This window comes from Panthera onca, chromosome Y (assembly GCF_046562875.1).
Source record: "Panthera onca isolate mPanOnc1 chromosome Y, mPanOnc1 haplotype 2, whole genome shotgun sequence".
Taxonomy (NCBI): Eukaryota; Metazoa; Chordata; class Mammalia; order Carnivora; family Felidae; genus Panthera; species Panthera onca.
Window position 1 is genome coordinate 7,786,180 of NC_138358.1, and position 27,155 is coordinate 7,813,334.

At 55.6% G+C, this 27,155-nt stretch overlaps 1 protein-coding gene across 1 annotated transcript; it reads right to left on the minus strand.

The window, feature by feature from the left end:
• Positions 1-21,283: 21,283 nt before the first annotated feature.
• LOC145715005 (testis-specific Y-encoded protein 8-like) lies at positions 21,284-23,996 on the minus strand. The gene is made up of 5 exons (XM_081794592.1): positions 23,313-23,996; positions 22,013-22,090; positions 21,745-21,856; positions 21,461-21,606; positions 21,284-21,355 (listed from the first exon to the last, which is right to left on the minus strand). Exons 1-5 carry the CDS (start codon positions 23,994-23,996, stop codon positions 21,284-21,286), a joined length of 1,092 nt encoding a protein of 363 aa, XP_081650718.1.
• Between the last annotated feature and the right edge of the window lie 3,159 nt (positions 23,997-27,155).

Genomic DNA, 27,155 nt, shown 5'->3' on the forward strand with positions numbered 1-27,155 from the left:
ACAACCCCCAGAGCACCATCTGCCACTGGTGCCCTACTGATCTCCGTACAGAGCGCCAGGGAGATGGGGTAGTAGTAGGATTTAGCAGCTTGCTCCGGTCCTGAAATCTAACCTTCCACTAAAAGGAGGACGACTCCAACCACGCAGGGCACGTAGGGGCCCTTCACCGAGAATTGCAGACTTGTCTGTGTCTGTCTCTGAGAAAGCCCTGTGCCTGCTTTCACTAGTACACGCGAAAGCAGACGAGTTCCCTTCCCATTTCCCAGGCACCAACAAGAATTCTGAAGAAGCATGCACCCAGACACAGAAGGTCCACTGAGAGAGACAGCGAAAAAGAGACACACAGAGAGACAGAGCTATAGAGGGAGAGAGAGAGACACGTGCAAGCAGAGCAGATGAAGGAAGGACGAGTGGAGGGGAAGACCGGCCTGGAGAGGGAGAGTCCGGGGAGATTGGTGGGAGAGACGGGGAGGAGGAGCAAGACAAGAAGAGACAGAGGGGCACCTATTACAAGGAAGACAGGCGGAGACAGGGGGAGGCATTAGTGATGGAGAGGAGGGAGACGAAGACAAAGAGAGCTGGAAGGAAAGTGGGAGGGAGGGACAGGAAGAAGACAAGGGAGGGGGAGGTAAGGAGAGGGTAGGAGGAAGGAGAGCAGGGGCAGCCGAGGCGGAGACAGGTGGGCTGACTCTGAAGACAGGGCAACTGCAGTGTGCACTTTCACCTGGTGAAATTCACCTGTGCAATTTGCACAGAGACGAATGCTCTACAGTGGTCAGCCCTCAGCACAAAAGGCACCGCTCCCACCTGGACCTTAAGGGCAGTCTGAAACGATCGCTGAACGAGAAGGAAGCTGCAATGAGGTCATTCGGGGTGAGGAAGAGGGCACCGCAGGGAAGAAAACAAGGACCCGTTCCCCACAGGGCTGCTGGAAGCCCTGCACTTACCAGCAGGAGACAGGAAACGGGACTGCCGGAAAGACACAGCAGAGATTTAGGCACAGCACATGCGGGAAGAAATCACGTCCCAAAGCTCGGCAAATTCAAGCAAAAGCAGAGGCTGCACATCCATGAATGTCAATGCTTTCCGAGTGGAACCAACGAAGTTCTCACAGATGCCCAGGAAATGTGCTCAACTCTGAGGCCCCCTCGCCTCTGGCAAGCTTCTCATCCAAAGCGACTCATCACAGAGAAAGGGTGGACCGTGAGCAAAAGAGCCAAGGTCTCCTTCGGATCCCCGGACGCAGACAGGTGATCCGCCCAGTAATTTCAAGCCAACGTATGGTGATAAAGGTTACCTTCCACCACAGTGATGGAGGAAACTCGCACCCGAGGGGAGGACAATGAGTGAGAACCGCATCCCAGGCTGTAAGCTAAGGACAGACCATCAAGCTGTATTGGAAGGTCACGAGACCGTGACTCAAATGTCTGTACAGACACAGAGCGTCTGCAGAAGCACGAGGGCTGGATAGTTGTAAGCAGGTAGCAGGATTTCTAAGTCTGGGCTGCCTGTATGATACGAAAGGCTAACACGTGCAAGCAGAGCTATGCCCATGTGATGCGGATCAGCCTCCTGAGGCGGTACTTTGTACCCTGTGGAGGACCTGGGAGACGCATGCAGGCGGGCTCCTTGTGCACCTCTGCCACCAGGCACACATGTGGGAAATGTAGGGCCAAAGGGTTTGCCGCCGGGCTTAGTGTGGCTCACCCTTCTGCGGGTGCATTGAGCATCAGTGCAGAAAGCACTGGGCTCACTGAAAGAAGCCAGCCCCTGACAGAAGCACAGTGGTGGTGAGCCCTGCCTGATGGATTCCTGAGGAGACTAAAGGAGTTAAAGGCATGCAGTCCACCAGAGAGTAGAGTGGTGCTAATCAGGGGAGGGTGCGATGAGGAGGTGTCGGGGCTCGGGTGTGAAGATGCAGTCATGCCATGTGCATGAGTTCTGGAGATCTAACTTGCACAGGGCAGCCGTAAGCAATGCTTCACCGCCTCGTCAGATTTCTCAGAGGCAAGTGCTCTCACCACAAACAAAGAGGGGTCGCTGAGAAATGTCCCGGCGAAGGTGGCTGGACGGAGCGCTTGCACGTGAAGGATACGGGCACATCCGTCACTGCCCGTTGTGTCCCTCAGGCACGCACTAGTCCTGGTGGACTAAGCTGAGCTCAGAACCCAGCAGTCAAAGGTGTCAGCCTCGTTCCTGCAGACATGAATCAGACTCCCAGGTAGGACGTAATGGACAAATTAGGGACCAGAACACACAGGAGGCACACGGAAACGAGACACACACTGGCAGGGGGAAGTCTCTCCCAGCCAGGAACATGCCACGTGGCAAAAGAGTAAGTGGGAAAACGTTGCCGGTCCGCTTTTCACAATTTACGCCTGCATCTGCAACGTGCAGGCCAGTGACGTTTGAGCCCCTCGGGCGCAAAGGGTTTGAAAACAGAAGGACAGAAAATAGAGGTGTGACGGAATGCTCACAGCAAGCCAGCTGCATTTGGGGACATTAACTGGCTGGCAGTGAGTGCATGGCCAATCCTCTGACGAAGGTCCTACAGGCACGGAAGGATTTCTGGCTCCTGGAACATAGAACAGAACACGCAGAAGCCCCTCCACCTGACAGCAGGACAGCAATTGGATCTGTCAGTGGAAGAAAGGGTTTGAATGCAGAGGGAAGCACACTCAAGCGCAGAAGCATACACCAAAGACAAGACAGGCCACCAGAGCCACAGCTGACCCAACACACAGGTGTGCAGAGACGAAGGCGGTTACACGGGTACAGCTGTGCCCACTTAGGCCAGGCAAGGAGGCATCACCAGAGAGGTGTCGGCACAGGCAAAGCCAGGAAAAGACACAAACACGCCAGGGCTCACTCAGGGAGACAGAGGAGCACAGGCAATGCGAGACATTTCCTGTGAACAGAGAACAACGGGACGATCCCGACAGGCCAATGAGACACGCGTGGTTCAGAGACATGGAAGTCAGAAGGCTCCTGAATTGCTGAGGGTGTCCTCTCTCGAGCCCACTCGAGACAGAGACAGCACTCTGGAGCCCACACACGCTGATGTTGGGGTGGAAGAGGCCGCTGGGCAGCAGATACAGTTGTGCAGGGGGTTTAGCAGCTCCTGGACCCTAGGGCTCCCCGGGGAGAGCTGCGGATACGGGAGGACACCCGGGGATGCCGGGTGTGCAGCATGAGGGCTGTAATCCCTCGGACACAGAGCACCGAGGCCTCTGCCCACGGACCTCAAGTGTCCACACTTGAGGGTTTGGCTCTGGGTGCCGTGAGTGTATTCCACACCCACACTTTGTCCGTACCTTGTCTTTGGGACAGGCCGGGCGCAAACGTCACCCTGGCCCCTAAGGAGGTATTGGCTGGAGATATTAACATGTGGGGGACCCTGTGTTCACCTGTCCCGTAAAGTGTTCCTGCTCGGCAAGACCTATCAAGTAACGGCCTGCTTGTGCAGAAAGATGCCCCAAAGGGCCCAGCCTCATGACCACTGAGGCCGTATTCCCACTGCACAATCACTGGCCATACTTTCTTTGGATGTTCACACCCAAAGACTCGGGTCAGCACTGGGAGCTTTTCCAGGGTACCCTGACATTTACCCATCAAGCAGCTGAGAAGACGTGCCTCTCCAGCCAGTGTGCAGACAGCAGCGAGAGAAAGGCCTGCCTTCCCTTCTAGAGAGTGCGACAGCCTCTGCCCTGGAAGAGGTAAGGCTTGGTCGCACAGATCCTCAACTCCACAGCGTGCTGACACCCCGCTGACCATGTTGTCTGCATATGATAGGGGCAAGAGGCCTCCATGCATTGGGACTGCCCACGCCTTCTCTGGAATAGACCCACTGCAGAGAAGGCTCTTGTACTGCAGAGCTGTGCAGTGGGGATCCTGGGGAGCTTGGGCAGCTTGGGAGACAGGAATATTAGTGTCGGGAGGTCAGTGTCAGGCACGCTGTGCTGGGGGCCGTGGTACATGGGGATACAGAAGAGCCTGCGATGGACAAGGCTGAACTCTGTCTACTGCACTGCTCGCACGGTGGAGCTTTTGCCCCATCCCTAGCACAGACATCTCTGGCAAGCAGCCATCTGCTGTGTAAGGAGTATCCCAGCACTCACGTCTTCGCAGGTGAGGCTCGTCCCAGTCCTTTCTAAGCCCCAGGCCTGCCGGGGACCTCTGCACAGAATGCTAAGGCCTCACAAGTCCATCGTTCCCTATGTGGCCGAGGCAGCCTTTGTCCTGGCACTCAGGCAAAGGAACACAGGCTGCCTGGGACGAGGCGACCTCCCTGAGCGCCTGCTGGTGTTTGCACTTGGGAGTCTTCTCACAAGTCTCACATGGCGTGTTGGACACACGGCTTAAGCCTGTGGACACAGAGGAAGAGCATCACCCGACTCATCACGGCTGATGATGAGAGGGCAGAGGGCACACGGGAGAGGCTGGCGTGTTCGTGCCCTTGAAGAGCCCCACCTCCCCGCGACCCTCCCCTCTGTTGGCTTGCAATCTGGGCCACCCATTCGTAACCAGAGGTCTTTTCAGAAACAGCAAAGTTCACACAAGTGAAGCGGTGTTTGGGAGGCTCAGCTTCAGGAAGTGGAACCAGAAAAGTTGGCTGTGATTTTGGAGTTGCGTGAGACTGTAGTGGGCTGTTTTCTCTGCAGTGTGTATGTTGTCCCTGTCAACTCTGCCTGAAGCAGAACTTCTTCGGTCTTACCCACCCACTCTGCCTCTGGTCCCTCGGTTCCTTCCCCTGGACACCAATCTTACAACCTGCTCACAATCCCTCAAATATGTGTGGCTGGTCCTGAGATCCTGACCTTGTCCACAAGACAGTCTGCATTGGTAGACGTCTGAAAACCAGAGGGTAATCAACCCTGGGAATTCCTCCCTGTGTGGCGGTTCAGTCAACATGACTGAGGGTGTCCCCATGCGGGATTCTGGGGGCACCATCATGGACATGCCCAAACCCTGAATATTGGACATCCCTGGCCTGTGCTGGCCTCTCCGTTTCCTTGAATTTCCTCATTTTCACAGGAAAGCTATGAACCTGGGCACTGGCCTTTCTCTCAGGTTTGTGCCCTGGCCTCCCTCACCCAAGTCCCCATTGCTTCAATCTTACTGACCTCACATGCAATCCCAATGTGTGACCCATCCCTACGGACAATGTCCTACGTCCCGCCCTTCCTTGGAACTCCAATGTGCAGGCACAGAACACTTACACCTCTGGACAGCCGCATGTATACATGGACACGCCCCAGGGCGAACCTGAGAGGAAGACACACACAAACACTTCATGCTGTTTATCTCCCATTCTATATTTCTTCCAATGTATTGGACCCCCGCCCTGCGCCACGTGTCACCACCACCCTTGTCCTTATTTCATGGCCAGGAGAATCTTGTGGACCATCGGTGAGCATCGGAAGGGTTTCCACTGGGGTCGATGAAGTGCGACGCTCCTTCATACTCTTCTCAAGATCGTGCATATCCCTGGGATATATGGGTGTACACACACACACACACACACACACACACACACACACGAACGAACGAACGAACGGTGAGAGTCTTATCTTGGCCCTGAGTAAGGTTGCTTGAATGTTTCCAAACGGAAAGTAGGATGGGAGGGTGTGATAAGCTGTGCCAAAGCTGACAAGGGGATCCAGAAGCCAGACAACATGTGGGATGGTGGTAGGAGGCCTGAGGGTGGGGTTCATGGTCCGGGAATGACAGTTGTCACCGTGCTATGTGATGAGCCAGCTTTGGTTGTCCCGCTTTGCTCATTCTTTTTGTCTAGCCCCCTTCCCACCTTCAGGCTCCCCAAAGGGGCAAAGCCTCTGGGACACGTTACTTCTTAAGACTCCCTGTCTCAGGCTGATGCCCTTTTGACCTGGGGTCACCTCCTGTGCCGCTGTGAGTCTCGGTGCCTCCATGCAGAAGAGAATTGTGCCCTGGACCCCACGACACACATTTCCGTGCCCACACCCTTGGCTGCTCACCTCTTTCCCTCTCAGTTCTCTCTCCTGGGGCCTCCTTCATCTTGAAATACGGCAGGGGGTTGGGCCAAAGATCCTCTATGATTATCTGGTAGGGGAGACAGGCCAGGCCTCAGGTAGCTATCCCACGCAGTGGGGGAACCCATGAAAATCACCTCCCTTCCTTGTTACAGGGCCCCACCTCAGCAATCCTGCTAGAGCCGGCAAAGCTGTGGTCAGAGAACCAGTTGAAGAAGTTGAGGCTGCTGTTGTCATGCCTGCGTCTGTAGGCCTCCTGTCTGTACCTTGGGTACCACTGGATGGGACTGGAATGAGACGCCCTATACCCTGCAGGAAGACGCGTATGTGAGAAGGCGCCAGAGAACTTATCACATTCAACCCTCCACCCACTGCCGCCCATGCAGTCAGTGGACACTTACCATCAAGGCCTAGGACATACTCCTTCGTAACGACTTCATTCTGGAAGTAGGAGTTCTTGCCAAAAAACAGCAGGATCTTCCGGCATTCCCTGGGAAACTTGTGTTCCTCCACCTGCCGTGGTACAGTGGGGCAGAAATGTGAAATCTTGTTCCAGGAGACCCGCCCTCCCCTGAGGAAGGAACACATCACTTCTCCCCACCACCTCCCCTCCCCACACAGCCAGCCACCCACACCACCTCCCACTCCCAGGCCGACCTTCAAATTGGTCATGTGGCGAAGCATGCTTTCATCGGGCTTACTACTCAGGGCTGACATCTGAGGGTGGTTCACAAACTGCCGCAGGTCAAAGAGCCTTCAGGTGCTGGGCGTGAGAGAGCTCGAACCAGAGAACCAGTGTGGACAGCATCCAGGCGTCCTCCCCCCGGGACTGGCGTCCTCCCCCAGGGTCTCAAGCCCTCCCCGCAGGCTGCGTCCAGGCCCACGGGGTCTCAGGATCGCGCAGGGCTCTGCTAGACACGCACAGGAGGCTGTGCATGCCCAGACGCCCGCAACCACGCCTAGCTTTGTGTGCTCGTGAGGACACTGAGGACGCTTACTTCCACACAGCCAGACAGCACACATCCGGTCTCGCGCCGACCAGTGGGCATTCACATCGCCTTCCCCGCAGCAAGATGCTTAGCGGGACCCAGAAACGTGCCCCCACGCGGCTTTGTGTGGGAAGAAGCCCTCGGTCATTTCCCCGACCTGGCCTGGACCTCCACCGCCACTCCCCACTCTCCCAGCGCTGTTTCCGTGCCAGGTGCGACGTAAAGCACACATGCCTCCCCCACCCCGGCACTGCCCTCCTCCCACACTCATTGCAGAGCCAGGACCACCGGATGGGATCACGTTTGCACGTTCCCGGCCACTGGAGCGTGGCGTAGCTCCAGTCCCTGTCCTGGGTTCCTCTAAATGTCACCTCCCTTTCCTTCCTCTTGCGCAAGCCCAGCCCCCTCTGGACCCTCCACCAGCAGCAGGAAGGATACAGCCTTGGCCCAGAAACCACGGATGCCCTGGATAAGGGCACCTCTCTGCTGCAGATGTCGCTGCCGCCTCTGCCACATCCTGAGTTTGAGTCGAGCGTGCTCCCGGCTGGCTTGTTTATTCACCGGCTGTAGCTCTATCTGAAGGGCCTCCAGAGCCTCCAGAGCCTCCAGTGGGGAAGGGCAAGGACGGAGGCCTGACTCTACCTGCTCCTTCTTATCCTGCTTCACCTGCAGCTCCTGGGCTTCTTCCACCCATCGGCCTTCCTGCTCACTCGGCTTCTGTTCCTCCTCCTCCCGCTCCTCCTTGTCCTCCTTGCCCTCCACCTCCTCCTCGCCCTGCTGCTGCTCCTCCAGCGCTTCCTTCTCCTGCTCCTCTTCCTCCTCCGTTTGCAATTCTGCTCTCCCTTTAATGGCTCGCACGCCTTCCCTTCCTCCTCCTGCTCCTCCTCCTGGTCCCCTTCCCCTGCCACTGCCGCCGCCAATGCCTCCACCGCCACCGCCGCGGCCGGCGCCGTGGCCGCCGCCGCCGCCGCCGCCGCCGCCGCCGCCGCCGCCGCCGCCGCCGCCGCGCCCGCTTGTATACCCTGCTGCTCCTGCTCCTCCCCTTTCATTTCCGCCAACTCCTCCTCCTTCCGCTCTTCCTCCTTCTGCTTGGGCTTCTGCTGCTCCTCCTCCTTCTAATCTTTTACTCCTGCTGCCTCTCCCCCTCTTCCTCCTCCTCCTCCTCCTTCTGCTCTTCTGGTCCTGCTGCTCCCCCTCGCCCTTCAGGTCCTCCTCCTCGTGAACTTGGACCTTCTCCTTCCCCGGCTCCTGCTCCTCGTCCTCCTCCCCCTTCTTCCTCTGCTCATGCCCCTCTTCCCCAGGCGCGTCCTCTTCCGCGGCCGCCACCTCAACCTCCTCCTCCGCCAGGCCCCACAGCGCCTCCACCGCCACTATGTCATGCACCAGCGGCACCGATATCTCGCTGGGGCCGCCCACCTGCCTCTCGGGTCGGGCCTGGCCTTCCTGCACAGGCTGTTCGCTTGTGGCCTGCAAGCCTTCGGCCTGCGGCACCTCCGGCCCTGCCGGAGACCCAGTGTCCCCACGGGCCCTCGTCTCTCGACCGCCCCGTTCCCGGTCGAAGGCGGCATGGGGCCTCCGGGCATCCCCAGTGTTTCGGAAACACGAGTCGCGCAACATGCGGCCCCGGCCCGAGACACCAACTGTGGCTCCTACCGACGACGAAGCGGGAGGTGAAAGCACGGCCCCCCTCCCCAGACCCAGTGAGCGGAGCCCTGAGGGCAATGGCTGGCAACTCGCTCCCCCTTCCTCCCAGAGCCCAAAGGTCGAGGGGGCGCATGCGCATGCGCATGCGCATGCGCATGGTGCTGTACCCAGGATGCCTCGGCGGTGGCTATCGCTATGCCGATGCTGCCTCGGAGGCCTTTGTGGGGAGAGGTGTGCGCCTGCGGCTTTGAGGCTGAGGGAGCTCCAAGCCACGCCCAGGCCGCTTCACTGCCTTCAGGACCAATCATAGGGACGGTGGCGTGCGTGGCTTCGGCGGTCCCGCCCCTAGGTCACCCGGAAACTGGGGCGCGTCTGTTGCATAGGCAGGAAGGCTCTGGGCCCCGTGCAGTGCAACTCCTCCGGGGGGCTTGCAGCCGGCCCTCTGTGCGCTCTGGGTGCCCTGTTTGGCTTCTGGCCATGCGAAAGCGACCTTTGCATTCCACGCTGCGCTGGGCACGCGGCTATCTACACACACGGGTAAAGGGGGACCTCCCCGCTTTGCCCATTTACACCGCCACCTTTGTTCATTGTGCCCCTAGTCCGACAAATCCACTCAGCGGATCACCTTGGCTGTCCGGGAGACGCATGTCAGCTGTGCGCCTGCTGTCTGTGCACCCCGGTTTTCCATCTGCTCAGCCTCCTTTGCATACTCTCTACGTCCATCCTTGCTCCCAGAAGACATGTATGTCATGACAGCAGTCTAGCAGTGCACCGGCTAGGGAAGGTCGGTGACCAGAGGTGTGTGACGTGGAGAGGACGCCACACTAGGGGAGGCTGCGTATCATGCGCGCCGCTCTTGCCGTTTGTCCCCGTTGCCTGGAAAGTGACACACTGGCAAGCACACACCCCCCTCTCATGACGGGCTGCCCATTGCTCCCGTGTGTGGCAGTGCACAGGAAAGACCCGTGACCGTGGGCCCTGGGATTCCTGGAGCTTGTGTCTGTCCCACAGACAGCGGTCCCCTTCCTCCCACAATGCTTGGCCATCTTCTCACAGGGACCCTCCCCAGGCCTTCGTTGGCCGTATGTCTGTTCATCCTGGTCCCATTTCCTTTACCACTCACTTAGGCGGCAGGCTGCCATGAGCGTGGGCGCTGGCTCAAAACACTGTCCCCCTGTGCCACAGGCAGCATGATTTCAAGGGTCTCCGAGAGGTATCGGGGGGTTGGGGGATGCAGTGTTGGGACCCAAGTGAGGGACACACCCCAGGGTCTACATGAAGCCACATGACCACTTTGGGGAAGCAATAAGCTGCAGACGGTGTGCAGTGAGGGCGATGATGTGGTCTCCCTCCCTGTCAGGGCAGTGGTGATGTGGACTCCCTGCCGGTCTATGTCAGACAGCATAAGCTACACACACACACACCACACAGAGCCACTGCAGGATTGGAGGCTCGAGATGCATTGCCTGGCCAGGCACCACACTCATGCATTGCCTTTTCCCTTTGGTGGAATGCAGTGTTCCCCTACCTCTTTATGGGACCAGGAGGCTGCCAGGCAGGCGGGGGATTCTAGGATTTCCAAATTCGTGTGCCGGGCCCTCTGGCCAACATGTTGCTTCCGTGACACAGAAGAGGTTCCTCCAGACTCGCTGGGCTATGTCAGGATACGAACGGGGTACAGCAATGCTCCAGGGTGGCTGTGATATATGAGGCAGCACACCACCGCTTCAGGTGACAGCAATGCATAGAAACGCAGGTGGATGGGGGGAGGCTGAACAGGTGGCAGGGGGCTGAGAGGGGGTGGCCAGTGTGACCGACAGAGAGGCAAACTCTTACCCAGAAAGGGAGAGGAACAGGTCCAGTGGTGAGCCCTCAAGCTGCCCTCAGCAGAGGACGTAGCGGGTGGGCAAGACAGGAAAGCAGGCCCAGACCCTGGTGCACCTGACCTATGCAACTCACTCCCTCCAGAGAAATGGGGCCTGTCAAACTCCCACGCATCGCCGGGAGACCCCGTGGCAGGAACGTGGGAACAAATCTGGGTCCCAGGTGCAGGGACTGTCTGGGACAAGCAGGCAATGCCTTTCAGGTTGAACAACACCTACCACAGTATTGGGGTCCAGGGGCCAGGCCCCAACTTCGCAAGGGACTCTAGACCAGCCAGGCCTGTCTCTGCAGGGTCATCCAGGAGGATGTTCACCCAGACACATACCCTGGCTGGGACCACAAGGCCTTGCGATGATCCCCTAGGCCGCTCCAGGAGCAGGGCCAGACTTACTCATGCTCTCTGCTGCCTCCCTCCACTAACGCCCACTTCCTTGCAGGGAACTTTGGTCCTCCTCCACTGCGCCATGGGTGGCCCAACCCCAACTTGCCCCTGGCCAAGGCAACACAGGACGAGCGGACCCAGGCAAAGTCCGGGCTTTCCTCCCGTCATGAAAGGTGATCAGCTAGCTCCGTGTCGATCCCAGGCGCGAAGGGATTGCACTCGCTGCACTTGGGCACTGGAGCCCCCCCTTACTCACCAAGTCAGGAAAGCCCCCAGTCTCTTTCCTTCGCTTGCCAACGGCCTACACACACTCACTCGGGCACAAAGATGCACGGCCACGCGGCACGTGGACACAGACACGTGCACGCTGCCAGCACAAACGCTAGGTCTCAGGCAAAAGTACTCACAGGCGCCAGCCACAATACATTCACAGACACACTCTAGTGGACCTGTGCACTCACTCATGCCCTCTGCCACATCCCACTCACGAGGCTAGCTCCTCCTCACGACTCACACTTGCTTTCCCCCCTCACACAGCACGTGCATTTGTCCTGGGGCCCAACCTGGCTGAAAACTAGGGCAGATTCAGGACCTCCATTGGGTCACGGAAGCTTGCATTGAGATGCCAAGGAAAGAGAGCCACAACTGATACCAACCTTCCAGTACCAATGGCACCGGAACATGGCATGTGGAGAAACACCAGCTACGACTAGGTTCCCTGCCTCCTCGGCTCCTGCCCTTTCTTCAGACCCTCTCAACACTGGGCAGTCCCTTGGGTTTCAGTACCTCCCAGCTGGCTGCAACCTACAGGGCAAGGGCCAAGGGACTGACCTTTCTCAGTTCACATGTATACCCAGCTTGTGTGGGCTGCCTGGAGGCAGTCACGGCTTAGGAGGTCTGGATGTGCTCTGACCCCTGGTACTTGTGCGTTCCTTTGTGTGTTCCCCTGCAGCCCTGTGCCATCAGCAGCCTACTACGTCCCTATGGACACGCACAGCTCACGGAAACCCAGATGCACTGATACTGTGCAAGGACAGCACAGAGACAGAGAAAGAGAGATGGAGGTGCGGGAGGGAGGAAGCGTTCCCTCAAGAAAATGATCACAGGGACTCAGAGACAGACAGAGGCCAGAGGGACATGGAAGGAGGCCGAAGAAGGAGAGTAAGTCACCACTAGAGACAGCCACAGAGGGGGAGTGTGTGTGTGTGCCCGTGCCCGTGCGTGTGCGTGTGAGTGCGTATGAACGAGTGAAATTGTCTGGGACTGAGACAGGGGTGTTGCCACGATTCCTGGACTCTCGAACGCCCTCTTCCAGCAGAATGGAGGCCCGGTATTGTCAGGAATCTCAGCGTTTTCCGGAACAGGACTCCCTTGCTTTGGGGCCCTAGCCCATCCTCAGGCTAGGGCCATAGAGCAGAAGGAGTGGGAACTTGAGGCATGAGGCTCCAGACTAGGCCCAGCAGGTGGAGTGTCAAGGCCCAAGGTTTTTAAATGCCTGCCGCCTCCTTCTGGAGCCCACCAGCATTTGGGAAGCACACCCACGGCCCCGTGGCCCTTCGGACACTGAAGTGGCTGTGGCTGTGGCTGTGGCTGTGGCTGCGGTGGAGGTGGGGGAGAGGCAGAGGCAGAGGCAGTGAACTTTTTGACCATGGGTCCTTGGGGTGAAGGCGCTCCAGGCCAGACCCAGACAGTTGGCTGCTGTTCAGGAACAATCAGCTGGAGGGCAGTGGGCGTGGCTCCAGCATTTGAGCCCCTGCCTCCCCTCCCAGGTCTGGAGCAGGTTCTCTGCCTCCCCCTCCAGGGTGACCTCCCTGTTTGGTACATGCCCTTTTCCGCTTTGTCACCGACCGCAACTTTCCTGTGGGATGTCTCATATCGGAGAACTGGTGCTACAGATCTCACCTCTTGGGGGAGGAGCCCGGATGGCAGACAGCATGGAAGCTTCTTAAGTGTCTCGCGTGCATGAGATACAGCCCGACCAACACTAAACCATCCTACCCACCCAGGAAACTGACTGGAGGATTAGCACAGCAATCTGCATATCCTGAACCACCGAATTCAGCAGGTACGTGGCATGCAGAAGTGAACTTGGAGAGCGAGGAGGCATGGGAAGGGAGGTGCTTTTGTGCGCGGAGAGGCGAAGGAGACTGGGCAGGTGGAAATTTTACTAACTTTCTTTAATACTCTTCTACATTATTCTTTCCTTTTGTGTCTATATTCACAGATTCTATTTTACTCCCATCTTCTCCTTTTAGTCTACTTCAGTGTATTGATTTTTCAAATTCTCACAACATTTCCCTTTTTAATATTTTTTATTAGTATTTTCTAAATTTTTCTCCACTCCCACGTTTTTTTCTCTCCTGTGTCAAAACCACTTTCAACACCCACGTGAAACATGCCTAGAATCTAGCATCATTCATTCCATTATTCACATGTGTGTTTTTAAGTTTTTACTTTTAACATTTTATAATTTGAATATTTCATTGAATTTTCTACCTCATGAGTTCCTTTTCTCCATTCAAAATGACAAAGGGAAGGAATTCACCCAGAAAGAAAGAGCCTGAAGAAACGAGAGCCAGGGATTCAACCAACACAGACACAAGCAAGATGTCTGAAGCAGCATTTAGAAGCACGATTATGAGAATACTAGCTGCAGTCCAATGTAGATTAGAGTCCCTTTGTGCAGAGACAAAATGCAGTAAAAACTGGCCAGAATGAAATTAAAAATGATATAACTGAGCTGCAATGACGGATGGATGCAGCGGTGTCAAGGATGGATGAGACAGAACAGAGAATCAGCGATTCAGAGGACCAACTTATGGAGACTATGGAAGCAGCAAAATCGAGGGAGATTAAGGAAAAGAGCACGATTGAAGAATTGGAGAAATCAGTGACTCATGCAGAACGAAAAACAACATCAGAATCATAGGGGTCCCGAAGAGGAAGAGAGAGAAAAAGGGGTAGAAAGGTTATGTGAGCAAATCATAGTGGGAAATTTTGCTAACCTGGGGAAAGACACACCATCAAAATCCGGGAAGCACCGAGGACCCCATCAGATTCAACAAAAACTGACCCTCAGCAAGGCATATCATATTCAAACTCACAAAGTACTCAGGCAAAGAGAATCATGAAGGCAGCAAGGGAAACAAGTCCCTAAACTACAAGAGAAGACAGATCAGGTTTGCAGCAGACCTATCCAGAGAAACTTGGCAGGCCTGAAAGGAGTGGTAGGATACGTTCAAAGTGCTGAATTAGAAACATCCACAGTGAAGAATTCTTTATCCAGCAAGGCTGTCATTCAAAATAGAAACAGAGGAAAAAGGTTCCCAGATACACAAAATTTAAAGGAGTTTGTGACCGCTAAATCACACCTGCACGCAATTTTAAGGGGGGACACTCAGAGGGAAATTGATATCTATCTATCTATCTATCTATCTATCTATCTATCTATCTATCTTTATAATTATATTTATATATACAAATAGATATAGAATTATATATATAGATGTATATAGACATATACATATCGATATAGATATTGATATATAGATACAGTTAATACAATACATACGCATACATATACATATACATACACATACACATACACATACACATACACATACACATACACATACACATACACATACACATACACATACAGATGGAGATGGAGACGTAGATATAGATATAAAGATATATAGATATGTTTTCCTCCAACTCTTCAAACAAGATAATGGCCATAAAATCGTGTCTTTCAGTACTACTTTAAACGTCAGTGGACTGAATGCTCCAATCAAAAAACATAGGGGAACAGAATGGATGAGAAAACAAGTTCCATCGATATGCTGTTTACCAGAGACCCACTTTAGATGTGAAAACAACTTCAGAGTGAAAAGAAGGGGATGGAGAATCATCTGTCATGCCATGTCACAAAACAAAGCCAAAGTAGCCATACTTCTATCAGACAATCTAGACTTTAATTTAAGACTGTGTCAAGTGATACACAAGGGCATGATGTCATAATTCAGGGGTCTATCCACCAAGAAGACCTAGCAAATGGATACATTTATGTGGCGTATTTGAGAGCAACCAAATATACAAACCAATTAAACGCAAACATAAGGAACCTCATTCTTAGTAATGCCATCATAGGAGGAGACTTCTATGCACTCACTCACTGCAATAGACAGATCTTGTAAACGAAAAATCAACAAGCAAACGGGGGCTTTGAATGACACACTGGACAAGATGGGCTTCACAGATATGTTCAGAACATTTCATAATAAAGCAGCAGAATATACATTCTTCTCCGGTGCTCATGGAATATTCTCCTCTATAGATCATATGCTGGGGAAAACAGTCATCCCTAAGGAAGTTCAAAGAGATCGAGGTCACACCGTGCATATTTTCAGACCACAACACTAAGAGACTCGAAATCAACTACAAGAAACAATTTGGAAAGGTAACAAATACTGGGAGACTGAAGAACATCCTACTAAAGATTGAATGGGCTAAGCAAGGGTTGAAAGAGAATATAAAAAGTATACGGAAGTCAATGAAAATGTATATGGAAGTCAGTGATAACACCACAACCCAAAACCTCTGGGACGCACCAGGGTCGGTTATAAGAGGACCTATCTAGCAAGTCAGGTCTTCCTAAAGAAGAAAGAAAGATCTCAGAGACACAACCTCACCTTACGCCTTAAGAGGCTGTAAAAAGAACACCATACGAAACCCAAAACATTCAGGAGACAGAAAATAACAATGATTAACGGAAATTAATGCTATTGAAACCAAAAATCAAACAAAACAAAAACAAAAACAACCTCAAACAAACAAACAAACAAAGAAACAAACCAAAATAGGAGAACAGATCAATGAGCCCAGAAGCTGCTTCTTTGAAGGAATTAACAAAATTGATAAGCCAGTCATCAGTTTGATGAAAAAGAAAAAGGAAAGGGCCCAAATAAAGAAACGCAAGAATGAAAGAGGAGACATCACAACCAACACAGCAGAAAGGCAAACAATAAGAAGAGAATATTAGGAGCAATTATTTGCCAATACAATGGGCAATCTGGAAGAAATGGACAAATTCCTAGAAACATATACACTACCAAAGCTGAAAGAGGAAGAAAAGGAAAATTTGAACAGACCCATCACCAGTAAAGAAATCAAATTAGTAATCCAAAACCTGCCGAAGGAAGAAGACTGCAGGGCCAGATGGCTTTCCAGGGGAGTGCCAGCAAACATTTAAGGAAGAGTTAACACTTATTCTCTTGAAGCTGTTCTCACAATAGAAATGGAAGGAAAACTTCCAAGCTCTTTCTATGAAGCCAGCGTTACCTTGATTCCAAAACCAGAAAGAGACCCCACTGAAAAGGAGAACTATAGGCCAATTTCCCTGATGCACATGGATGCAAAACTCCTCAACAAGATATTAGACCCTCGGATCCAACAATACATGAAAATGTTATTCACCACGACCCAGTGGGATTTGTACCTGGGACGCAGGGCTGGTTCAACATCTGCAAAACAATTAACGGGATTCCTCACATCAATAAAAGAAAGGACGAGAACCACAGGATCCTCTCAATCGATGCAGACAGAGTGATGGACAAAATACAGCATCCTTTCCTGGTAAAACCCCTCAAGAAAGTAGGGATAGAAGGAGCACACATCGAGATCATAAAGCCATGTATGAACGACCCAACGTGAATATCATCTCAAGGAGCAAAAGCTCTCAGCTCAAGTCACGAACGAGACAGGAATGTCCACCGCCTCCACTGTTATTCAACACAGTACTGGAAGTCTTAGCCTCGGGCCTCTTCATCCTTCTGCTCCCCCTCTGCAGCTACTGCTCTTCCAGCCCTGGCTCTACCTTTCCTCCTCCTCCTTCCCTCTGCTCACATCCTCCTCAATTTCCTCCCCAGCTACTACTGCTCTTCGACTCGTGCTCCTCCTCTTGCTCGTCCTGGACTTCCTCCTCCTCCACTTCTTCCCTCGCCTGCACCCGATCATTCACTCGTCTTCCTCCTCCTCCTACTCCTCCCAGTCCTCTTCCTCCATCTGATCCTCCTCGTCCTTCACCTCTTCCTCCTCCTCCAACTCTTCCTCCTAGGACTCTTCCTCCTTCTCCAGGTCCTCTCCTGCTACCGCCCTTCCTGCCCTACCTCTGACCTTTCACCTCTTCTTCCCTCTGCTCTCGTCCTAGTCGACTCCGTCCTCCAGCTGCTCCTGCTCCTCTGGCCCGTAATCCGCCTCTTCCTGGTGCTGGACATCATCCTCTTCCATTTGTCCTTCTCCTGCACCCAGTCATTCACTGCTCCTTCTCCTCCTCCTCTTCTTCTAACCCCACCCAATCCTCTTCCTCCAACTCCTCCTGCTCCTCCTCTCCCTCCACCTCTTCCTCCTCGGGCTCTTCCTCCTTCTGCTCCTACACTTCTACTCATGCTCTGGAGCCCTGGCTCTATCTTTTCTCCCCACCCTCTTCCCTCTGCTCTCGTCCTCCTCAACATCCTCCCCCAGCTGCTCCTGCTCCTTTTGGCTCGTGCTCCTCCTCATCCTGGACATCCTCCTCCTCCACTTGTTCCCTCTCCTGCACCCAATCATTCACCCTTCTCTTCCAGCTCTAACTCCTCCCAATCCTCTTCCTCCAACTCCTCCTCATCCTCCTACTCCTCCTCGTCCTCTTCCTCCTCCAATGCTTCCTCTGGACATCCTTCTATTCTCCAGGCACATCTTTGTCCCTTAAGACTACCACAATCTCCTCTAAGGACGGGAGCAATAGATCTCGCACTGCCCCCAAGTCATCCGCAATGAGCACCGGACCCTGCGGATGGGCTCTCACAAGCCTTTGTGTCCCTGCAAAAGGAGCCTGGCAACCTCCCAGGCCTCCCGGGGAGACTCGGTAGTGGGAACCTGGGAGCAGCGACGGGATGCCCGGTGCAGCGACACCCAAGGGATGGTCATATCGTGCTCTGTCTTTTCAACAACACCTACAGCAGTATCGGACCTAGAGGCCGGGACCCAACGGGCCTCACACGCGACCCCTGACCAGCCAGCCTTGTGTCGGCAGCGCCATCCAGGAGGGAGCACACCGACACATATGCCAGGCCTGGGACCCCAAGGCTCTTCGATCACCCCCTAGGCGGATAAAGTCAGGCCTAGGTTACTGCATGGGACCTGATGCATCCGTACAGTCGTCCCCAGTTCCTTGTAGGACAGGTCGGACATCCTCCACTGGGCCATGGGGTCTCCATGCTGTCAGCTGGCAGCAGCCAACACATGACCAGCGGTACTGGGACACCGTCAAGCCTTTCCTCTAAATGCTGGACGGTGGCCGCGTGTTTACCGAAAGCCCTGTATGGGGGCAACGGGCTGCGGGGAAGGCAGGTAGGTGGGTGGCCAGGCACAGACGAGACCACCCGCTGTGATCCCGCAGGGTCACTGGGACTTCACTTCCATCTGGCCCACACGCAAATTCTAGGGATGGGGCTTTGGGGGCAGGGCAGAAGCCTTGCAGCTTCAGCGTCAAGGAGCTGGGCACACACACCTGTGGGCACAGCCGGCAGCAGACTGGGACCAGTGTTCCTCCCTAGGCCCCTTTGACCCTCCACCACCTGAGAAGAATACTGGAGGGGCTGTACGGCTTTAGACTCCCCAAAGCACACACACAGTGGGCCATGTGCTGCCCACTGTGGTTTGGGGCAGGGCGGGGGGAGCCCGGTCAGAATCCTGACCACAATGTCCACAGCATCCTCTGTCGACATGCAACCGCTGAGACACTGAGAAAGGAACCCAGTTCCCCATTTACATGAGGCCAGGAGTCGACTAAGCCTGAGGCTAATCAGGGTCACCCGCACAGGGACTGAGAGGCGCATTCTGGCACCACTTACATGCAAGGGGAACACAGTTCTGGGACACACCTTGACATGTCCCCAGCCCAGCTGCAGCGACAGTGGTGATCTTGTGCTGCGGGGAGAGGTGTTGCTGGCAAGGAACTGTCCCCTCAGAGAGCAGCTGGCAGGCTGCTCACCTGCCCATCCACACATGGATCACCAACACCACCCTGCTATGGCACCCCTGGGGGACTCAAGTCACCTGAGGTCTAGGGTCCCAGCTCCTCCCTTTCCCTGGGCCTGGTGCACAGGAAGCAGAGAGGAGAGCCCCAAGGAAGAGCTGACTGGTGACAAAACGTGGCTCGTCTGCCAAGAGCAGAGATTTTTGCTAGACGGCTCCCTCCAGGGAAATACCTACGCCCTCTGCACACCACGTAGCCTGACAGGTTGGGTTCCCTAGCTACCCTGTGCACAAAGCCTGGGCACACCATGTAGCCCCTACGTATTTGCTACTGTCGGCCCACCATAGCCACTCACACACACACACACACACACACACACACACACACACACACACTCACTCCCACATAGACACACACTAACACACACACAAGCACACTTACTCACAAGTGGTCCACTGGCCACTGGACACAGGCTTTCCTCCTCTCGGCCCCCCTCTTGACCTTGCACCAATCTCCCTTTTGCATCCTGACTTGAGCCCCCTGGCACAGCAACGATTGCACCCATCCCAGCGATTACCATCAGGACTCAGGAGGGAAGGGACTGCACTCTTGTATTCTGGCACCTGACCGTCCCACATAAGCACCTCATTCACACAGACCGCTGTGTCTCTCCTTGTCTCTCCAGTGGCCTAACCACCCACTCCTGCACAGACAGAGACACACCGCTACGCAATCGCACAAACATATGCACGCTCACACTGCCGGCACCACCACGGATCTCAGGCCCAGTTTGCCACAGACGCCCACACACACTCGCACGAACTCACGCTGGATCTCTGCCCTCGTGCGTACTCTCTCCATGAATTCCCACTCATAAGCCTCGCTGCTGCCCACAACCCACACCTGCCCCTCCCCCTGACACATCTCCCATCCTGAGCCACTGTCTGAGGACAGGGCTCGGGGTCAAAGGAGCCCCGGGTGTGGGAGGCAGCAGCAAGGTATACTGGCATCGACTATGAGAAGCCTGCCTGCTCCTGAGTTGTCCGGGGACATGTGGTCTTCGCTCTGATCCTGACTGGAGGCTTTGCTGACTGGATTCTATCTCACCAAGGACACAGCACCCCTCTGGGATCAAGGGTCCTGGCTGAAACCCCCCGAGTCCTGGCCACACTGTACCAGGACCCAATGGACCAATTTGGTCCCACTGTGCAATCCCCTTCCCTGCCTTTCGGCTCTGGCCTATACAATAAATCTCCAAATAACAGGTCTGTCTCTTCCTCCTCCTCCTTCCAGGCTCTTCCTGCCCAAGAAGGCAGGCCTCTGTGCACATGGCAACACCGGCCCCACCCCAGTACTGCACCTCTCCCGCACACACAGAATCACCCGGGCAGCGGCAGGACAGTCACACTCAGGTCCCTTCCTCATCGTCCCTCCTCAGGTCCCCATACACACACACACACACACACACACACACCAAAAACAGAAGGGTTTTTAGCTTCCTGTATGTGTCCACATAAACATCGTGGAAACTCTTCAAGGCTGCCACACGTTATCTCTTCCTCAATTCTCTCCGGGGCACGTAGAAGACAGGAGACTCATCCACCCATCTCTTCCAGCACTGGTGGCGTCCTCCATTGTTTCTGCATGGGCAAAGATAGAAGCTCTGCACGATTCACGCCCACACAGATGCAGAGCACCTGACGCATGTGGGCACACGCAGACACATTTGCGTACACGCGCACACACGCGCCCCCACGCAACAGACACCAAGAATGATACGGGATATTTGCAAATACATCCCAGATGGTGTCACTCTTGTGCCTCGCCCTTTTGCGATCCCCCTTGCTTTCTCACCCAGGGATTCATTTCCAGCCCCCAATGGCCTTGGACCAGTTCTAAGAATGGCTGTCGGGTTGCGGGAGGACATGGCGTGGTGGAGCACATGGAAGGAAGTGCGAGATTCTCACCACAGTGGCGCCTGGGGACACGGCAGCTCCTGACCCAAAGACTGGCAGGCAAATCCAGACTGAAGGAGCAGGGGGAAGCCCGGGACAGGGCGGACATCCACGGGGAGCATTTGTGGTGAAGCACTGCTCCTCCCGAGTTGCTCTCCAAAGCCCCAGCCCACAGCACGACTGCATCTGGTTTGCAGGCTTCGACCCTCTGTGTGTTTGCAGCTGAGTCTCTGCAGGTCCCCTGTCATCCTCCCACCCTCTCCCCATGCTACCTGTGTCCCTGTGTCGGCGGACCTTCCATTTCCAAGCCAATGTGTGGCCCACGTTCCCTTGCCCATACAACACGCAGGTCAACACACCGCATACTGGGGTTCTCACTGACACGTGAGCACGTCAGATCACTGTCTTCTGGTCCCTTCCTCCCTCAGGTAGTACTGCAGGGGATTGGGCCACAGGTCCTCGATGATGATCTGGAAGAGGACACAGGCCGGCGCCACATTGGGCATAGCCCACTCTCCTCTCTGGCCGGGGGCCACCCACATCCCCACTGCTGACGAAGGCCTCAGGGGCCCCACCTCGGCAATCCTGTTCGCCCCTGGGCAGCTGTGCTCACACAGCCAGTTGAACAAGTTAAGGCTGGTGGGGTCATGCCTGCGACTGGGAGCTCCACGTTCATCATCCCAGAACCACTGGACTGGAGTGGAACGCGATGTCCTGTAGCCTGCAGGAAGAGAGGATTTGAGGAGCAAGCTGATGGCCTCCTCCCCACCCACCTGCCCCTCCCCCTCCCCCTCCCTCCTGCCCCTGATTCATGCTCCTCATCCCCCTGCCCCGCACCATCATGGGACCCACACCCTACCAGCAAAGCTCAGCTGATACTCCTTAATGATCACTGGGTTCCGGAAGTACGGGTTGGCCCCAAAGAAAAACATCACTCTGCAGCGGTACTTGGGATGGCCCACTTCTTCCACCTGCCGTGAGCAATGGGACAGGAGGGGGCAAGTGTCCTCCCTCGGGGTCCTGAGCTACTTGCCTGGCTGTGAGGGTGAGCACCTTTGCCTCACCCTCTCCTGCCCAAATCCCAAACCCGACGGGACGGCCCCCAGCCACAGCCTCCCCGGTCTCACCTCCAAGTCGACCACGTAGCCGAGCACGTCTTTGTCCTGGGCACCGATCATGGCCGACAACTGGGGGTGATTCAGAATCTGTGCTGTGTCAAGGAGCTGTGCCTTCAGATGCTGTGGAAACAGACACAGCCCCCCTCCAACCCTCCCAGGCTAAGAGCAAGGGACTAGATCACGGCATGTGCAGAAAGACCAGGAAACACTAGTCCCCACACTCCTCAGCCTCTGCAGATGCATCAGACCCCATCGACACTGGGCAGTCCGTTGGCTTCCTGTACCTCCCACGCTGTCTGCACACAGCAGGGAGAGACTCCACTGCCTGCACGCCTCACAGTTCCTTCCTATATCTGACCTGTGTGGGCTGCCAGCAGCCCATCATAGCTTGTGATGTCGGCATGTGCTCTGACCCCTCCTCACGGCTGGGTTTCTTGGCATATTCCCGTGAAGACCTATGTTGTCACCAGCCTCCTGAGTCCAGATGGAATAACATGGCTTACAGGAACCCGACTGCACACTTACGCTGCAAGCAGAGGGTGTGGGAGGGAGAAAGAGATCGAGAAGCACGGACGAGGAGGGCCGAGGAGGGAAAAGGATTAGACACAGTGACACGGCCAGTCCGGAGAGAAAGACATGGGTGGGACCGAGCCGGAGCCTGAGGACAGAGAGGGAAGCAGGGGTGGAGATACCAGGAGAGAATCCTCTGTGTGTGTGTGTGTGTGTGTGTGTGTGTGTGTGTGTGTGTGTGTGTGTCAGGGTCTGAGGAGGCAGCTTGTACCCCATTCGGAGTGGGTCTCAGTCGTCCTACTGTCTGGCAAAGGGGCGTGGCGTGGTTCCACTAAAGGTCACGAGTGTGTGTCTGAAATGCTCTCTTTTGAAGGAACTGCTAGGAAACGTGCACAGCCTGTGAATGTGAAGGTGGGTGTGCGGCCTGCGTAACTCTCCCATTTTGCAGCAAAATATTTCCTTGCCTTATCTGCTCTGAGTGAAGGCTGCTTTGTGCTACCCTAGCTCTGGTAGCATGGGGACACATGGCTCGTGTCTGCAAGTAATATTTGAGACCAGCCTGCAGGCCAACGTTGGCGGAGACCTAGAGGAAACAGACCCAGTCACCAAGTCCCCCCATCCCCAACAACCGCCCCTGTCCAAGGCCTTACACTGGATCCCAGACCACACCAACCCAGGGCCAGGGACCATTCCCCAGCTCTCCTCTCTGGGGGCCATCGCCCTGAGGCACCCTGCTCTCAGTGCCCAGCCCTCCTGCACAACAGCCCCCGCCATCACCCACCAGCACAAGGAAGGATACCGCCTGGGCCCAGAAGCCAGGGATGTGCTTGATGATGGCCCTTCTGTGATCCAGGTAAGAAATCTGCCTCCGAAGAATCCTGCGCTTCAGCCGCCATAAGGCCCTGGAATCCTGGGCATTCCCAGCGCTGATCTCCAGCTGAAGACGCTCCAGTGCTGCCAGCGGGTCCTGGGCTGAGGCAGGACGCAGCGCTGGCTCTTGCTGCTGCAGCGGCTGGGAGAGCTGGGGCCCCTCCTCCGCCTCTGCATCTGCCTCGCGCTTCTCCTCTTGCTCCTGAAACTCCTCCTGCTGCTGTCTCTCAACTTCCACCTCCTCCTCCTCGTGCATGTCCTCTGCTTCTGGCTTGGCTTCCTCAGAATTCTCCTCTCCAGCCACCTCATCCTTGGTCGCCTCGCCGTCCTCTTCCTCCTCCCCGATCACCACCTCAGCCGCCACCATTCCGTCATCCAATATCAGCACCAATTCCTCCGCTGGGCTTGCCACCTGTATCTCACACCCGGCCTGGGCTTCCTGCACAGGATGGGCGCTTGCCGCCCCTGAACCTGGGGACTGCGGCCAGCCCACGCCCTCCAGCGCCCCTGCATTCCCGCGGGGCCGGGACTCTCCACCTTTCGCATCCGGGACGATCAGGGCCCAGGGTCGGCGGGAATCTCCGCTTTGTCCGGACCGCGACACGCTGGCCATGACGCTCGGCCCCGGCCCCAGTGTAGCTAGGGCAGCCTCAGGACAAGGACAGGAAACGGCAGCAGGTGGGGGGAGCCTTGGCCGCAAGACCATGAGCTCCCTGAAGCCTCCCGCCGCAGCCCGCCAAAGTTGAGCGCAGGCGCACAGGCTCTGGGATTTGAGGACTCCGCATTGGCTGTGGCTGCTGTGGAGGAGGGGCCGAGACAGAGGCAGTGAAGAGTGTGCGCATGCGGCCTGGGGGCGAAGTGGTTCCAGGGCAGGTCAGGCCAGCTGGCCAGGTTCGGGGAGCAATCAGTTGCAAGACAGCAAGACAGGGTGCTGGCCGCCAGCAAGCGCGCGCCAATGGCCGGTCCAGGCTCTGGAGCGAGTGCCAAGGTGCCAGCGTGGCCCCCGTTTGCCGCATGTCCTCTTCAGCGCTGTCACCTTCCAGGCTTCACTTGCGAGGTCCCCGGTATCGCGCAGTGTGTGGTCGCTTGTACACCCTTTCCCCAGAGGCCTCACTACGGGCACCAGAGCGTTCAGCACAGGATCGTCCACGCCGTGAGCCACTCCCTGCTCCGTCCCTTGCCCCTTCTTCATGAAGCTGGGGCAAAGCCTGGAGAAGTCCTTAGTGTCACACCTACCGGGGCCACATGGCCGTCCGCACGGTATCTCCTCCTTGGCCGTCAGGCTGAGGGCGGCGGTAAGGTGGGTGCCCACCCAGAACCAGTGACACCCACCCTAGACCCACCCCACCGCCATGTCCTTGCAAGAAAACAGCTCAGTAGACCTCACTGCACTGCAATTCAGAGCAAAGAACAACCCCCAGAGCACCATCTGCCACTGGTGCCCTACTGATCTCCGTACAGAGCGCCAGGGAGATGGGGTAGTAGTAGGATTTAGCAGCTTGCTCCGGTCCTGAAATCTAACCTTCCACTAAAAGGAGGACGACTCCAACCACGCAGGGCACGTAGGGGCCCTTCACCGAGAATTGCAGACTTGTCTGTGTCTGTCTCTGAGAAAGCCCTGTGCCTGCTTTCACTAGTACACGCGAAAGCAGACGAGTTCCCTTCCCATTTCCCAGGCACCAACAAGAATTCTGAAGAAGCATGCACCCAGACACAGAAGGTCCACTGAGAGAGACAGCGAAAAAGAGACACACAGAGAGACAGAGCTATAGAGGGAGAGAGAGAGACACGTGCAAGCAGAGCAGATGAAGGAAGGACGAGTGGAGGGGAAGACCGGCCTGGAGAGGGAGAGTCCGGGGAGATTGGTGGGAGAGACGGGGAGGAGGAGCAAGACAAGAAGAGACAGAGGGGCACCTATTACAAGGAAGACAGGCGGAGACAGGGGGAGGCATTAGTGATGGAGAGGAGGGAGACGAAGACAAAGAGAGCTGGAAGGAAAGTGGGAGGGAGGGACAGGAAGAAGACAAGGGAGGGGGAGGTAAGGAGAGGGTAGGAGGAAGGAGAGCAGGGGCAGCCGAGGCGGAGACAGGTGGGCTGACTCTGAAGACAGGGCAACTGCAGTGTGCACTTTCACCTGGTGAAATTCACCTGTGCAATTTGCACAGAGACGAATGCTCTACAGTGGTCAGCCCTCAGCACAAAAGGCACCGCTCCCACCTGGACCTTAAGGGCAGTCTGAAACGATCGCTGAACGAGAAGGAAGCTGCAATGAGGTCATTCGGGGTGAGGAAGAGGGCACCGCAGGGAAGAAAACAAGGACCCGTTCCCCACAGGGCTGCTGGAAGCCCTGCACTTACCAGCAGGAGACAGGAAACGGGACTGCCGGAAAGACACAGCAGAGATTTAGGCACAGCACATGCGGGAAGAAATCACGTCCCAAAGCTCGGCAAATTCAAGCAAAAGCAGAGGCTGCACATCCATGAATGTCAATGCTTTCCGAGTGGAACCAACGAAGTTCTCACAGATGCCCAGGAAATGTGCTCAACTCTGAGGCCCCCTCGCCTCTGGCAAGCTTCTCATCCAAAGCGACTCATCACAGAGAAAGGGTGGACCGTGAGCAAAAGAGCCAAGGTCTCCTTCGGATCCCCGGACGCAGACAGGTGATCCGCCCAGTAATTTCAAGCCAACGTATGGTGATAAAGGTTACCTTCCACCACAGTGATGGAGGAAACTCGCACCCGAGGGGAGGACAATGAGTGAGAACCGCATCCCAGGCTGTAAGCTAAGGACAGACCATCAAGCTGTATTGGAAGGTCACGAGACCGTGACTCAAATGTCTGTACAGACACAGAGCGTCTGCAGAAGCACGAGGGCTGGATAGTTGTAAGCAGGTAGCAGGATTTCTAAGTCTGGGCTGCCTGTATGATACGAAAGGCTAACACGTGCAAGCAGAGCTATGCCCATGTGATGCGGATCAGCCTCCTGAGGCGGTACTTTGTACCCTGTGGAGGACCTGGGAGACGCATGCAGGCGGGCTCCTTGTGCACCTCTGCCACCAGGCACACATGTGGGAAATGTAGGGCCAAAGGGTTTGCCGCCGGGCTTAGTGTGGCTCACCCTTCTGCGGGTGCATTGAGCATCAGTGCAGAAAGCACTGGGCTCACTGAAAGAAGCCAGCCCCTGACAGAAGCACAGTGGTGGTGAGCCCTGCCTGATGGATTCCTGAGGAGACTAAAGGAGTTAAAGGCATGCAGTCCACCAGAGAGTAGAGTGGTGCTAATCAGGGGAGGGTGCGATGAGGAGGTGTCGGGGCTCGGGTGTGAAGATGCAGTCATGCCATGTGCATGAGTTCTGGAGATCTAACTTGCACAGGGCAGCCGTAAGCAATGCTTCACCGCCTCGTCAGAATTCTCAGAGGCAAGTGCTCTCACCACAAACAAAGAGGGGTCGCTGAGAAATGTCCCGGCGAAGGTGGCTGGACGGAGCGCTTGCACGTGAAGGATACGGGCACATCCGTCACTGCCCGTTGTGTCCCTCAGGCACGCACTAGTCCTGGTGGACTAAGCTGAGCTCAGAACCCAGCAGTCAAAGGTGTCAGCCTCGTTCCTGCAGACATGAATCAGACTCCCAGGTAGGACGTAATGGACAAATTAGGGACCAGAACACACAGGAGGCACACGGAAACGAGACACACACTGGCAGGGGGAAGTCTCTCCCAGCCAGGAACATGCCACGTGGCAAAAGAGTAAGTGGGAAAACGTTGCCGGTCCGC

Coding starts and splice junctions, on each gene's coding strand:
- LOC145715005 (XM_081794592.1), bottom strand. CDS start 23,996: ATGGCCAGCGTGTCGCGGTCCGGACAAAGCGGAGATTCCCGCCGACCC. Junction 22,091..23,312: donor CTGGCTTCTGGGCCCAGGCG/GTATCCTTCCTT, acceptor GACACAGCACAG/ATTCTGAATCACCCCCAGTT. Junction 21,607..21,744: donor GTATCAGCTGAGCTTTGCTG/GTAGGGTGTGGG, acceptor CTCTTCCTGCAG/GCTACAGGACATCGCGTTCC.